This window comes from Perognathus longimembris, chromosome 3 (genome assembly GCF_023159225.1).
Source record: "Perognathus longimembris pacificus isolate PPM17 chromosome 3, ASM2315922v1, whole genome shotgun sequence".
In the NCBI taxonomy this organism is placed as follows: Eukaryota; Metazoa; Chordata; class Mammalia; order Rodentia; family Heteromyidae; genus Perognathus; species Perognathus longimembris.
The window spans coordinates 63,607,706-63,623,404 of NC_063163.1; the positions used below are offsets into that span (position 1 = coordinate 63,607,706).

The window sequence follows — 15,699 nt, forward strand, 5'->3', positions numbered from 1 at the left end:
TATTTCTCCAAAATAGGTAAGTGCCAAATAGTATATGAAATAATACTCATCATCTCAATAATACTCAACATTTTATCAACAAAATCTAAACCAAAACCACAGTGAGATATTAGAGTGTACCTGTTAGAATACCTATTACCAAAAAGACAAAATATAAAAAGTGCTGGCAAGGATGTGAAAAAAACCTGCACACTCTTGTTGAGAATGTAAATTAATACAGCACTTGGGAAACAGTATGGAGGTTCATGCAAAAGCTAAAAATGGACTACCATATGATCCACTGCTGGATGTCTATCCAAAGGAAGTGAAGTCAATATGTTGAAATGGATCTGGGCACCTATATTCACTGCAGCACTCTGCACAATAGTGAAGATAGAGTCATCCTAAGTAGCCATGAATAGCTAAAATAACAAAAGGTGATACACATGCAATGAAAACTCTACTCTGCCTTAAACAGAAAGAAATCCTGTCACTTATGAAAACATAAAATACACCTGAAGAACATTGTTAGGTGAAATAAGCCTAGCACATAATGATAAATACTCCATGATGCCAGGTACCCGTGGCTCACATCTGTAAATCCTAGTTATTTAGGAGAGATCTACATATAATGGTTCAAAGCCAGCCAAGGCAGGAAACTCCATGAGATTCTTATCTCCATTTAACCACAAAAAGCTGGAAGTGTAGTGGTGGCTCAAGTGGTACAGCACTAGCTTTGAGCAAAAATACTCAGGGGCAGAGTCTAGGTCCTCAGTTCAAGACCCAGTATTTGCACAAAAACCAAAACCCAAACAAAACAACAACAACAAAAACCATAATCTTACAGGTGGATTCTAAAAAAGTTGAACTCATTGATTTGAGAGTAGAATATTGATTATCGAGTTGAGGTGGTGGTTGGGGGGAAGAGGTTGGTCAAAGACTACAAAATTTCAGTTACATGAAGAGTAAATTGAGGTTTTTTTTTTTTTTTTTTTTTGCAATATGGCGGCTGTAGTTAATAACTGTGTACTGTAGTTTTGAGAATAACTAAGGGAATAGATTTGATTTTTTTCCCCATACTGAGGCTTGAACTCATGGCCTTGATTCCTTTGCTTCTCTTTTTCTTTCAAAATTTTTTTTCAATTTTGTAGAATTTTCAGAACCTCATTGCTTTTTATGGGTAAATAATATTCCACTGTATGGATATACCACAATTTTTTACCCATTTATCACTTGGTGTACATTTTATTTTTTCTGGCTTCTGGAAATTATAAGAACAGTTAAACATTTCTAATTCCTCCTTTTTTTTCTTTTTGGCGGCAATGGGAATTGAACTTAGGACCTCATACATGTTAGGTGAGTTACTAATTGAGCTACATTTCTAGTCTTCAAATATTTACTTTAAAAAGTACTCTTGCGGGCTGGGGATATGGCCTAGTGGCAAGAGTGCTCACCTTGTATACATGAAGCCCTGGGTTCAATTCCCCAGCACCACATATACAGAAAATGGCCAAAAGTGGCGCTGTGGCTCAAGTGGCAGAGTGCTAGCCTTGAGCAAAAGGAAGCCAGGGACAGTGCTCAGCCCCTGAGTCCAAGGCCCAGGACTGGCCAAAAAAAAAAAAAAAAAAAAAAAAAAGTACTCTTGCTGGGTGCTAGTGGCTCAAGCCTGTAATCCTAGCGACTTGGGAGGTTGAGAACTGAGTATGAAGTTCAAAGCCAACCTGAGGGGGAAAGTCTGTGATACTCTTATCTCCAAGTAAGCACCCGAAAAGCGGTAAGTGGAGATGTGGCTCAAGTGGTAGAACCCTAGACTTGAGCAATAAAGCTCAAAGACAGCTCCAAGCCTATGAGCTGAAGTCCCAAGACACAGGGGCTCGCCAGCGCCCACACACACCAAACAAAAACAACCCGCAAAAAGTGTAATTTTTTGTCTAAGCTCAAGTAAGCTCCTCACTGGTCACATGGAAGTAGGAAGCAGTTTTGTTTTATGCAAAATATGAATGAATAAAAAAGTAAGTAAATATTACTGAAATTAATGTTGCTAATTAATTATAAAACAACAATAATGCCAGGGAATTAGTAGTATAGAATGTCCTTCAATTGAATATCTACGACAACCTAATGTGCCATTAAAATCTGTGAGTTTATTTGAAGTATCTCTACTTAATGCATCTAACTATAAATTTAGGGGTTGTTAGGACATTCAAGGATGTGAGAATAGAAAATGCGTTTCTTTCCCCACTAAATTATCATATAGTCTGTATCTAGTAAGATGTTTCTAATACAAAGGTAATTGTCATCAGTATGTCCGTGTGAAACAGTACTCTAATGCAACATATCACAGACATTTTAGGGTATTGAAGACAGAAAATGTGTCTGTTCCTGAAAAGATAGTTTTTTGAAAAACGGATTCAAATTCATACTGTAGGTCTTTTTTTCAGCAAAGAAAGTGTGCTCATAGCATACTTAACCTGATGTAACTTTTTTTGATGTAACTTTTGTGAGTTAATTTCAACTTCTACTGCATTGTCCTCTGTGAATGGAGTCTACTGGTAGAGTTTACAAAAGTCTTTATGGAGAGCCTCTGATGAATAAGATGTTCCTGGGCACCAATCATCACCATCCCGCAGAGGTTTATATATCTATTTATTAATGGGGCAGTGAAGTTGAGCGCTCTCATTCATCCATTTGGGTGGGAAGGGCAACCAAACCCACCAGCTGCAATCCCAGCCAGCACCGCCAGGGCGAGACACCGAGGCCGCGCTTTCATCTTCCCGAGGCCTCGGAAATCAGCCGCAGGACGTCCGCCCTCAGACGTAGGTGTAGACGAGGAACAAAAGAGAAGACCCTCGTGGACGAGGACCCGGGGCCTCGGCGCCTCGGGCAGCGGGCTGGGCGCTCCCGCGTAGAGGCGGGCCTCGGGGCCTCCGAGGGCGGGCGATGCGCTGCGAGGGGGCGAGCGGCGGAGCGCGGCCTCCACCAGCCGCCGACGATCCGGACGTGGCCGCCCACGAGGCTGCCCGGGGCCGGCGTCAGGGCGGCGAGGCGGCGCCCGGGGTGCCCCAGCCTGTCCGGGACGCGAACCCCGCGCCCAGGAGCCCGCGGCTCCTCCATCTTGCTCGTTGTCGGAGGGGAGCAGGCGTCGGTTCCCCCCCCCCCACTCCGCCGTCGCGCTGTCCGCCCTCCCACCCCCCACGGCCCCGCGCCCCGCACGCCGGAAGCGGGGGGCCGTCCTCTGGGTCAGCTTGCGGAGCCCGGGAGAGGCTGCCCCGGGGCGAGCTTCCGGCCCCCCAGGACTGGATTCGGAACGGGTCTCGAGTTCCAGCGGCAGTCCCGACAAAATGGAGGACGTCGTCTCCTCCAGTTGCAGCCTTGGCGGGAGGTGGGGACAGCGAGTGCCCCACGGGGCGAGGCGAGGCGAGGGCGGAGCGCCTCGGCGGCCCGCAGAGCGCCCGCGAGCCCATTGTGGCCGCGGCCCCGACCGCCCCCTCGGCCTCGCTGCAGCCCGGGCCCGCCGGGCTTGGGCCCTCGCGGGGCGCTGCCAGGGAATGGACAGGGAGGACGTTGGGACATCGAGGCCTCGTCTCTCCTCGAGCAGAGTCGTTGGGAGCGGCCGAGCCGGGCGCCCAGATTCGGGTGCCTAGGCTCGGGCAAAGCCCCGAAACCCCACCTCAGCCACTCAGCCGGCCCTGGCCCGAGGAGACCCCAACCCCGGGCCTGAGCGTGACCCGTGAGGCCGGCTACGCAACTCAGGGTTCTGGCCCTGGTGGACGGTGGGTGGGGGTAGGGTGGGGCGGGGGCACGGAGGGGAGGGGACGCGGCTGAGGCCGGAGCCCGCGGAGGGGGGGAGTGGAACGGGAAGGCCGGGGGTGTGGCCCGCATGTGACGGACAGGCGTGTGGATGATCCCTCGGAGGAGGGGGTTCCTGAAGGAAGGTTGGCCTAGCCAATGGGTGTGCCTGAGGCGTCGAGGTCCGCCTCTGCCTCGAGCCAATGAGCATGCGAAGGGCGGGGTTTTGCCCAGGCTCGGCCGCACAGCCGCCTCCACCACCTCCTCCACCACCTCCTCTCACCAGCGCTAAAGCCGGGACTGGACTGAGCGGAGTTGTGCGTGTCGCCGGAGGGGGGTGGGCCGGGGGAGGGGAGGTTCGTTCCGCGGAGCCGCAGCCAGAACCGGGTGAGGCTTATCCCCGCTGTCTTTCCAGCGTTGGGCCGCGGAGAGTGGGGGTGGTTGGGAGCAGCGCAGCCTCGGGAGGAGGAGGCGGAGGCGGAGGCGACTGGGGAGGCGGAGATGGGTGAGGGCAGCCTCCCGAGCCTCCCACCGACCCGGGCTTAACACCCCGCGGCGCGGCCGTCGTGGCCGCAGCCGCGTCGGGGCCTCGGGGTCTGCTCGGGGCCACGCTTATATGTCACCGGCGTCTTCGCGTGCGGCCCGAGGGCTGCGAGTGTGCGGGCGCGGCCGGGTGGGCCGGGTGAGGCGGACTTCGGAGGCGGGGGTCGCTGGGGCCGCCGAGCGGGGCCGGGGGGCCGCGGGGAGGTCGCGGGGGTATTTTCCTTTCTTCCTGGGGGGGGGGGCGGAGTACGGCCAGTGCGGGCCTTTCTGCTCTCAGGGTTCCTTTCGCACCCTATCGGCCCGAGCCAGGGTCCCCAAGTTTTGCGTGGCGAGGGTGTTTGCTTGTGTCCCGCCGGGTCCCCTTCTCCGCTCTTCTCCCCGGCGCTGCGCTGCGCGGCTCTTGATCCTCACGTATTGTTTGGCTGGGTCTCTAATGGCGGACGGGGAGGCAGCGCTGCCGGTCGCCGACTGCAGGGGGGGGGGGTAAACCTCGGGCCCAGGGCAATTGCTGGGGGCATTTATTGGCTACGTGGGTCCAGCAGTGACGTGAGCCACCTTGAAACTCCAGATCGGCGTGGAGAGTGTTGGGGATGACGCTTGGTGGGCAAAATTAGGAGGGAATACAAATCCCTTGCTGGCGTCGGGGCAACATTTGCCCTCCCCCCCCCTTCTTTCCCAGCAGCAGGCTTGATGTTCTCGGGCCCCTTCCCTTCTGGATTTTGCTTCTCACATGAGTTTTGGCCATCAAATGCATATTTTGTGTTATTTTGCTCCACTTACGTAGGAGGGGGCTGTTGTGCGTGGGGTGCGTTTAATAATAGAAGGGCTGAGCCTCCTTGACCTCATATTCCTTTCTCTGCCTCCTTCTGGTGGAATAGGCTTGGTGCTCCCACCAGGTTGGGTGTTATTGATTCTTCCCCCCCGATATTTTTTTCCCTTCCATTTTTTTTTCCTCTTATTTTAGGGCTGGGGATCACTTTCAACCCTGTCTGGTGCATCTTTGGCCGAAAGTGAGAAGGAAAGCACCCCCATTGTGAGTCCATTGCTCCTAATTTACTGGGTCTGTATAGAGGACTATGTCAGGTTGGAGGGTTTCAGCCATGAGGACTTGGCCCTCCCGTTGTTTTGAGGGGGAGGGGCCTTCTCTTGGGTGGCAGCTGCCCTCGGGGCGAAGCCCGGGTAATGGCTGGTGAGGCAGCTGGGAGTGGGCGCTGCTGTTTGCACCGCTGCAGACATCGCTTCTGCTGCTGCAATACCAACCTCAGCAACCAGACGACGGGCTTCTGCAGCTGCTCACGTTACTGGGGAGGAGGGGTGGTGCGAAGGAGGGCATATTTCTGGTGCCCTCTAGAGTTCCAAAGTGGGAATTAATATTATTTTGTTTTAAATGGTATGCGTGCAACCATTTTTTTTTTTTTAACATTTTTCTTCCGTCACAATGGCAAATTGATTTAACGCATTGAGAAGCCAGAGAGAACCATTTAACTTTTGGTTTAAGTGTGATCTGAAAGACAAATTTTGACTATTACAGTTTGTGAGTAGCTATATCTTTTTTCATGGCTTTGCTTAGGAAAGGGCATGGTACCCACAACACGTTGAGTGTTTACTACCTTAACTTCACTAAGTAGAATTCTAGTTTCTTAGTCTACCATTTTCAGTGTTAGTCTTCACTTAAGAGTAGCCCCCAATGAGTAACCTGAGAATTATTTAACACCTATAATTTGGTGCTTTTAGGTAATCTTGTAATGGGCTAGACAGTGAAAAAAAGATAAATAAGGTTTTCCTTGAGTTAAATTTTTTTTTTTTTTTTTTTGGCCAGTCCTGGGGTTTGGACTCTGGGCCTGAGCACTGTCGCTGGCTTCTTTTTGCTCAAGGCCAGCACTCTGCCACTTGAGCCACAGCGCCACTTCTGGCCATTTTCTGTATATGTGGTTCTGGGGAATCGAACCCAGGGCCTCATGTATATGAGGCAGGCACTCTTGCCACTAGGCCATATCCCCAGCCCTTGAGTTAAATTTTAACTAGTCCCAAAATATCAGTTAAGTCAGCACTGTGGATACATCTCTTTATTTGTTTATATGAAGGGTTTAAACTCAAGATCTTGGATATACTGTATTTCTTGAGCCCCTTGACAATTATTGTAACTTATTGTCAGGTGAGTCATAAGTGTAGGAATCTCTGTTGGAAGCCTATGTGGGTGTGTAGGGGAGTAGAGATCTCTAACTAACCAGAAAGGGGAAAAAATGGAAGTAGAAGTTTGAGACAGGCTATAGACAGCCGTGTACTCAAAGACTTGAGTAGTAGTCCCTGAGTTCAAGCCCCAGATCCTGTACAAAAACCCTCCATACGCCAGATGGGTTAGAAAATAGTTGATTGAGCCCTGTGCCTATGTTTCATGCCTGTAATCTTGGCTATTCAGGAGGCTGAGATCTAGATCCTGGTTTGAATCCAGTCTTTGACAAATCCATGAGACTTAACTCCAACTTGACCAGCAAAAAGCCAGGAGTGGCCCAAGTGGTAGAGCACCAACCTTGAGTGAAAAAGGCAGAGGAAGAGTGGGAGGCCTTGAGTTTCAGCTCTAGTACTCACACAAACACACCGATGCACAAGTAGTTTACTGAAGGTAACACACTATTCTAGGTACCTTGCATTTTAATATGTTTCCTTCTTTAACTTAATTTTTTGTTGGTTGTGGAGCCTGAACACCAGGTCTAAGCACTATCTCTGAGCTCTTTTTGCTCAAGGCTAGCATTCTACCACTTTGAGCCACAGCACCACTTTGACTTTTCTGGAGGTTAATTGGAGATAAGATTGTTATGGACTTTCCTGCCTGGGCTGGGTTTGAACCCTGATCCTCAGATCTCAGCCTCCAGAGTAGCTGGGATTACAGGGATGAGTACCTGGCTGCCTCTTTTCCCTTCCCCTCCCTTCCTCTTCTCTCCCCTCCCCTTTCCTTTTTTGCCATTACTGGGGCTTGAGCTCTTAGCTCTTTTGTTCAAGGCTAGTGCTTTGCCACTTCAGCCACACCTCCACTTCTGCCTTCTCTGGTTCATTAGAGATAAGAGTCTCTTGGAATTTTCTGCTTGGTCTGTTCTTGAACCTCAGTCCTCAGATCTCAGCCTCTTGAGTAACTAGAGTTACAGGCTTGAGCCACCAGTGCCTGGCTTAGATTTTATTTTATCTATTTATGTATTTTTGGTGCCAGTATTGACACTTGAACTCAGTCCCTCCTACTTTGGCTTGGCTTTTTGCTTACGGCTGGTGCTCTAACACTTGAACCATTATACCTCCACTTTTGGCTTTTTTGCTGGTTTACTGGAGATAAGAGTCTTACTGGTAGGTCTGCCAGGGATGGCTTTGAACTGTGGTTCTTCGATTTCAACCTTCTGAGCATATAGGATTACTGACATGAGCCATTGGCTCCCAATCAAAATTAGATTATGTAAAATAATATTTTTTATTTTCATTGGTCATGTGGCTTAAACTCCAGGTCCCTGAGCTCTTTTGCTCAAGGCTAGCATTCTACCACTTAGAGCCACAGTTCCACTTCTGGCTTTCTGATGGTTAATTGGAGATAAGAGTCTCAGGGACTTTTCTGCCTGGACTGGCTTTGAACTGATCATCAGATCCCAGCCTCCTGAGTAGCTAGGATTAAAGGCATGAGCTACTGGTGTTCAGCCATTTTCTGTTTATTTTAACCTTCTGGTCTGAATTTTTGTATCTTACTTGGTGAGACAGCCCAGAATAAATTATTTAGATATTCCACAAGAGCTGACATATGAATATTTCAGACTTGGATAGGGAGCTAGTCTTTGTGCAGTAGTATTCATAATAGATTTGTAAGATTGTTTTATGCTCATTTAAGGTACAAAACATAAGGCTGTTGAGACAAAGGACCTCATTGTCTTTAATCAAATGCTCTGCTCTTACTGTGATGTAAAGTATATATGTGTAATATTTGTTTTTAAAATGAGGTATAATTAAAAGTGTACATTTCCTATCTCTCTAGGTATTGATATCTGTCCTCAGTCCATTTAATATTAAAAAAATATGCTTGGGGCTGGGAATGTGTTTTTCTTTTGCCAGTCCAGGGCCTTGGACTCAGGGCCTGAGCACTGTCCCTAGCTTCTTTTTGCTCAAGGATAGCACCCTGCCACTTGAGCCACAGTGCCACTTCTGGCTGTTTTCTATATATGTGGTGCTGAGGAATTGAACCCAGGGCTTCATGTATACGAGGGAAGCACTCTTGCCACTAGGCCATATTCCCAGCCCCTGGGAATGTGTTACAGTGGTAGAGTACCTACAATGCTTGAAGCCCTAGGTTCTATTCCTCAGCACCACATAAACAGAAAAAGCTGCAAGTGGTGCTGTGACTCAAGTGGTAGAGTGCTAGCCTTGAGCAAAAGGAGCTCAGGGACAGTGTGTTCAAGTTCCAGGAAAAAAAGAATATGCTTTATTATGTTGAATGATACTTTAAAAAATAAGTAGTTGTACAAAGAGCCTACGATTCCATAAATCAGGTTGTAAGTACAATGTGTCTTAATGTCACCCCTTAAATTGTTCTCTGCCATCCCTACCTTCAAGTTACATAGGTAATTTCAGCATAAAGTACACTGAATATAATGACTGCATTTACTCACCCTTCCTCTCTCCATTTGTAGCCTGGCCCTGTTCCCCAAACATGTTTTTGATTACTAGTATTCTTTTTATTTTGGCCAGTCCTGGGCCTTGGACTCCACCTGAGCACTGTCCCTGGCTTCTTTTTGCTCAAGGCTAGCCACTTGAGCCACAGTGCCCCTTCTGGCCATTTTCTGTATATGTGGTACTGGGGAACTGAACCCAGGGCTTCATGTATGCAAGGCAAGCACTCTTGCCACTAGGCCATAGTCCCAGCCCTAGTATTCATTTTGTTGCACAGTGCACTAGTAGTTCAGAAGAGTTACATTTTTGGACTTTGCTCCTTTAGTCAGTTTGTGTCTCTATATATAATACCCTGTTTATGTTACTGTGTATGTTTGTATTTTAGATCTAGCTTCTATATGTAAGAGAAAACATGTTGCTAGTCTCTCTGAGTCTGACTGTACATTCATTTCTCCGTAAGTGACATAATCTTTTTTTTTTGTGGCAGTCCTGGGATTTGAACTCAGGGCCTAGGCACTGTCCCTGAGTTTTTTGCTCAAAGCTTATACTCTGTTACTTGTCACAGCTCCGCTTCCAGCTTTTTAGGTGCTTACTTGTAGATAAGAATCTCAAGGACACTCCTGCCTGTGCTGACTTCCAACAGTGATTCCTAGTTCTCAGCCTTCTGAATAATTAGGATTATAGGCATGAGCCCTTGGTGGTTGGCATAATATTCTAGTTGATGAGTAAAATTCCATAGTATGTATGCACTCCATTTTCTTGGTCCATTGATCCGTTGTAGGGCATCTGTGCTATTTCTATAACTTGACTATTATGAATAGTGCAGCAGTGAACATGGATGTTCAAGTGTTTTTACTATGTGCTGACTTGTAATATTCTGCTGGATCATGGGAAGTTAGTTCTGTGTTTAATTTTTTTTTTTTTTTTTTTGCCAGTCCTGGGGCTTGGACTCTGGGCCTGAGCACTGTCCCTGGCTTCTTTTTGCTCAAGGCTAGCACTCTGCCACTTGAGCCATAGCGCCACTTCTGGCCATTTTCTGTATATGTGGTTCTGGGGAATCGAACCCAGGGCCTCATGTATATGAGGCAGGCACTCTTGCCACTAGGCCATATCCCCAGCCCCTGTGTTTAATTTTTTGAGGAATCTTGAAACCTTTCAAAAAGTTTGCACTGTTTACATTCCTACCAACAGTGTAATTGGCTTCCTTTTCCCCTACATCCTCGCCTGCAGTTGTTATTGTTCAGGTTCTCAGTGATGGCCAATCATACTAGGGTGAGATGGAATCTCAAATTTTTTGGGTTGCATTTCCTTTATGGTGAGAGATGTTGACCATTTCCTCATGTGTTTATTGGCCATTCTTCTGAAAATTTAGTTTTTATGCCTATTTATTGAGTTACTAATTTTTCTGGGGTTTAGTTCTTGAATGTCTTGTATGTTCTAGGTATTATGAGGCCCTTGTCAGATATAGCTGGTAAAATATATTCTGCCATTCTTTCTGTTTTTTTAGCTTAGTAACTGTGAAAAACTTTTTTTTTTTTTTTTTTGGTTTTTCATGGGGCTTGAACTCTGGGCCTGAGCATTGTCCTTGATCTCTTCAGCTCAAGGCTAGGGCTCAACCAACTTTGAGCCATAGTGCCATGCCACTTCCGGTTTTCTGGGGGTTAATTCTAGATAAGAGTCTCACAGACTTTCCTGCCCAGGCTGGCTTTGAACCAGGATCCTCTGATCTCAGCCTCCTGAGTAGGTAGGATTACAGGCTTGAGCCACTGAAACCCAGTGGAAAACTTTTTAGCTTAATGCAATCCCATTTGTTAATTCTCTCCAGTTTATTGTGTCCTGGAACTCTACTCAGGATGTTCCTGACTATGCCAATAAGTTGTAATGTTTCTCCTACTTTTTCTTGTAGTACAGTGATCCCTCACCTATCATGGGAGTTATGTTCCAGAGACCCTGGCGATAGGTGAAAATCCATAAATGAGTGAACCGAGGGATGGACTATCTAATGCTACTTTGTGGATTTTCACCTGTTGCAGGGGTGTCTGGAACATAATTTCTGCGGTAGGTAAGGGATCACTGTGGTTTTTTTTTTTTTTTTTTTTTAAACCTGTGATACAGTGAAGATGTAATAAGTGAACCATGATATAGTGAGTGTGACTGTAGTTTCAAGGTTTCAGGTCTGAAATTGAGGTCTTTATTTTGAATTGATCGAAGTGCAAGATGACTGACAGGGATCTAACTTTAGCTTTCTACATGGGGATGTTCAATTTTCCCAACACCGTTTGTTGAAGAGGTTGTCTTTTTTTCAAACATATATTTGGCTCCCATGTAAACTATCAGACTATAGGTATAGGGGTTTATTTCTGAGTCTTCCAGTCTATTCTGTTGGCCTTCAGGCCTGTATACCAGTACCAAGCTTGTTTTTGTTACTATAGCTCTGTAGTACAGTTTGAGGTCTGGAATTGTGATACTTCCTTGCATTGCTTTGGCTATTTGGGAGGTATTTTGTGATTTCATATGAATTTATTTATTTATTTATTTTGGCCAGTCCTGGGCCTTGGACTCAGGGCCTGAGCACTGTCCCCGGCTTCTTCCCGCTCAAGGCTAGCACTCTGCCACTTGAGCCACAGCGCCCCTTCTGGCCGTTTTCCATATATGTGGTGCTGGAGAATCGAACCCAGGGCTTCATGTATACGAGGCAAGCACTCTTGCCACTAGGCCATATTCCCAGCCCTTATGAATTTTTGGATTTTTTTTCTTTCTCAGTGACATTATGCTTTTGATAGGTATTGCATTGAATTTGTAGCTCACCTTTGGCACAATGGTTATTTTCATATTCTGCTGGTCCATGAACATGGGATATCTTTTTACTTCCTTTGTCTTTGATTTCTCACTTCAGAGTTTTTTTTTTTTTTTTTGGCCAGTCCTGGGGCTTGGACTCAGGGCCTGAGCACTGTCCCTGGCTTCCTTTTTGCTCAAGGCTAGCACTCTGCCACTTGAGCCACAGCGCCACTTCTGGCTGTTTCTAGATATGTGGTGCTGGAGAATCGAGCCCAGGGCTTCATGTATATGAGGCAAGCTCTCTTGCCACTAGGCCATATTCCCAGCCCTCTCACTTCAGAGTTTTATAGTTTTTGCTGTGGAGATCCTCGACTTGGTTAGGTTTATTCCTAAATATTTTTTTGAGGCTATTGTAAATAGAATTGTTTTCTCTCTGTTTGCACATTGTTAGAATACAGAAAAGCTACTTATTTTTGTGGGTTACGTATGTTGTTACTTTGCCAATATTTGTTGGGGACAGCTGTGCCTTTAAGAGGCCACAGCTGGCTTTAGCCCGTCCCCTCCCCTTCTGCCTTTAACAGGAAGAGAAGCCCTCCTCCCTGGACACGAGCATGTGTCTGATGGCTGGGGACCCCAGAACCCAGTCCTTGGGGGGCTGGGTCTCTGCCCATAGAGGAAGTCCCCTGACATCATTTGAGGGACAGCCCTTGTGGCCAACCAGCAGTCCCTCTCCTGTGCCCGCCTTTGGGGGTATATCTGTTGGCTCCTCATTTGAATAAATCAGAATGCCCCTGAGGCTTTCTCTGGGACTTCCACTCGTGTCCGTGTCTTTTCTTAGAAGGGCATGAGGAGTCTCGTTCGGCCAAGTGCACTGAGGCTTACCCGTGTCCCGTCACTCCACCCTGTGCACCCGCAGGTCAGGCGCCCAGGGGAGAGGGTGAAAAGGGGAATACACTTAAAGAGAGAGTACTCTTAGCATCCCCAGACCGAGGGGAGGTGAATCTAGCCTGGCAAATATCGATTAGTTCTAGAAGTTTGTGGATGGAGTCTCTAGATATAGGATTATTTTATCTACAAATAGGAATAATTTGACTTTCCCTTTTATGTCTGTGTTGAATGGTATTATAAGAATACTTATAGGGGGCTGGGGATGTGGCTTAGCAGTAGAGTTGTTTGCCTAGCATGCACGAAGCCCTGGGTTTCATTCCTCAGCATCACATAAACAGAAAAGGTGGAAAGTGGCTCTGTGACTCAAGTGGTAGAGTGCTAGCCTTGAGCAAAAAGAAGCCAGGGACAGTGCTCAGGCCCGGAGTCCAAGCCCCAGGACTGGCAAAAAAAGAAAACTTAGCCATATTCAACTGCCATGTGGTTTTTTGTTTTAGTAATACCGGGGTTTTGAATTCTGGGCTCTGCATTTGCCAAGTAGGCACTCTACTGCTAAGCCATGTATCCAGCTCCCCATGTGATTTTTTTTTGGCGGGGGGCGCATTACTGGGGCTTGAGATTATGAGGGCTTGGGCACTATCCCTGAGCTTCTTTTGCTCAAGGCTGCTACATTACCACTTGAGCCATAGTGCCACTTCTGATCTTTTGAGTTTATGTGGTACTGAGGAATTGAACCCAGGGATTTATATATACTAGGCATTCTACCACTAAGCCACATTCCCAGTCTGGCATTGTCATTTTTTTTAAATGTGTGTATTTTTTTTTTGCCAGTCCTGGGTCTTGGACTCAGGGCCTGAGTACTGTCCCTGGCTTCTCTTTGCTCAAGGATAGCACTCTGCCACTTAAGCCACAGCGCCACTTCTGGCCATTTTCTATATATGTGGTGCTGGGGAATCGAACCCAGGGCTACATGTATACGAGTCAAGCACTCTTGCCACTAGGCTATATTCCCAGCCCATAAATGTGTGTATTTTTTTTTAATGTGTGAATTTTTGTGACAAGGTCTTCAGGCTTGTCTGCAACTCTTGGCTATGTAGCCCAGACTAGCTCACGCCCCCCCCCCTCCCCCCGGGACTTTTAACTCAGGGCCTTGTGCTCTTAAGCTTTTTCTATACAAGCTAGTGCTCTACCATTCTGAGCCACACCTCCAATCCTAGCTTTTAGTTAGTTGGAGATGAGAGTCTCACAGACTTTTCTGCCAAGACCCCAGCCTCCTGAGTAGCTAGGACTAGACATGATCCTCCAGTGCCTGGTTAGAGTTGCAAGTTTTTGTATGTGTAACTTGTTTTTGAGCAACTGTACTTTTAGATTTCTTGTATTAAAATTGATATAGGAAGTGAATCTTCATGAAGTCCTGCACCAAATACTTGATCATTTTAGCATGTTAAAATTGTATAAAATCTCATTTGAACTTACCTGTTCTAAAATATATTAATGTATTGGCTTTAAGATATACTTAAATTCATGGCTCACTTCTGTGAAATTGCAGAGTAAATTTTTTTTTTTTTTTTTTTGGCCAGGACTCAGGGCCTGAGCACTGTCCCTGGCTTCTTCCCGCTCAAGGCTAGCACTCTGCCTCTTGAGCCACAGCGCCGCTTCTGGCCGTTTTCTGTATATGTGGTGCTGGGGAATCGAACCTAGGGCCTCGTGTATCCGAGGCAGGCACTCTTGCCACTAGGCTATATCCCCAGCCCTGCAGAGTAAATTTTGTTAATCATTAAAACACTTTTTGTGCCAGTCCTTGGGCTTGAACTCAGGGCCTGAGTGCTGTTCTGAGCTTTTGTGCTCAAGGCTAGCACTCTAGTACTTGGACCACAGCTGTATTTCCAGCTTTTTGGTGGTTCATTGAGGATTTGAGATTCATGGCCTTTCTTGGGGGGGCTGGCTTTTTACCGTGTTCTTCAGATCTCAGCCTCCAGTGTAGCTAGATAACAGGTGTGAGTCACCAGTGCCTGGCTTAAGAAAAACCTATTTTAGAAAAAATAGATTAGTTAGCTTGATAAATTAATCACATGACTATCTGTGAGAGTCACATAACTGCCTTTGTTTCCTTTTCATAATCTATTGACTACTAGAATTATGGTGTTTAATTCGAAGGAAATGTATGACTTGTTTTTACTGATTTAATCAGTGTTCTGTGGAGCATGTTTGCAATTTCAAGAATTGATTTAAGAGTAAACTTTGGTAACTGATCAAGTGTCTCATGCCTGTAGTCTATACCACATAGTGATCAGAATAAAAGTTTGAGGTCAAGCCTAGGCAAAAAATGTGAGACCCTATCTTAACTAGTAGCTAAGCTTGCTGGTGTGCCTGTCATTTCCTGCTACATGGGAAGCTGGTAGGAGGTAAACCAGCCTGGTTAGAATCCATCTCAACAGAAGAAGTTGGGCACAGTGACACATGCTGGTTATCTCAGCTACAGCAGGAAGTATAAAATAGGATTGAAGTTCAGATAGGGGTTTGGCAAAAATTGAGAAATTATCTCAAAATAACTAGGGCAAGAGAGGGTTGGAAGCCAGACATTGGTGGCTCACACCTGTAATCCTAGCCACTCAGGAGGCTGCGATCTGAAGATTGTGGTTTGAAGCCTAAACTACTAAATAGTGCACACGTAGATCTGTGACTCAAGTGGTAAGCTCCAGTCTTGAGCACAAAAAAACTCAGGCACAGTGCCCAGGTCCAGAGTTCAAGCCTTGTGATTGGCCAAAAAAAAAAAAAAAAAAAAAAAAGGGCTGGAGTTGTGGCCTGTCATCAGCTAAGGCAGGAAGCATAACATAGGAAGAATGAGCTCAAGGTGAAAAGTTGAGAATCTTAATTGGTCACCAGAGTCTTATACTTATAATCTTAGCTACTTAGGAGTTGAGATTCGAGGGCTGAGGTTTGAAGCCAACCCATTAAGAAAAGGAACTCTTACCTCCAATTAACCAGCAAAAAGCCAGAACTGAAGGATAACTCAAGAATATAAAACCTTAAGTTCAAATCCCTGTTCATACCCTCCTCCCCCAAACCCAAGAATATCACCAG

The 15,699-nt window shown here is 46.5% G+C and overlaps 1 protein-coding gene across 2 annotated transcripts in view; it reads left to right on the plus strand.

The window, feature by feature from the left end:
* The first annotated feature begins 4,222 nt into the window (after window positions 1–4,222).
* The window catches only part of LOC125348460 (zinc finger MYM-type protein 2), a 94,307-nt gene continuing 82,830 nt past the window's right edge, over window positions 4,223–15,699 (plus strand). Inside the window, exons 1-3 of one of the 2 annotated variants that reach the window (XM_048341685.1) lie at window positions 4,223–4,450; window positions 5,276–5,344; window positions 8,453–8,478. In XM_048341685.1, coding sequence (XP_048197642.1) covers window positions 4,385–4,450; window positions 5,276–5,344; window positions 8,453–8,478 — 161 coding nt within the window. In that variant the 5' untranslated portion in view covers window positions 4,223–4,384. Of the gene's footprint in view, window positions 4,451–5,275; window positions 5,345–8,452; window positions 8,479–15,699 lie in introns of those variants that run through there. The other variant, XM_048341686.1, reaches the window with a different exon arrangement.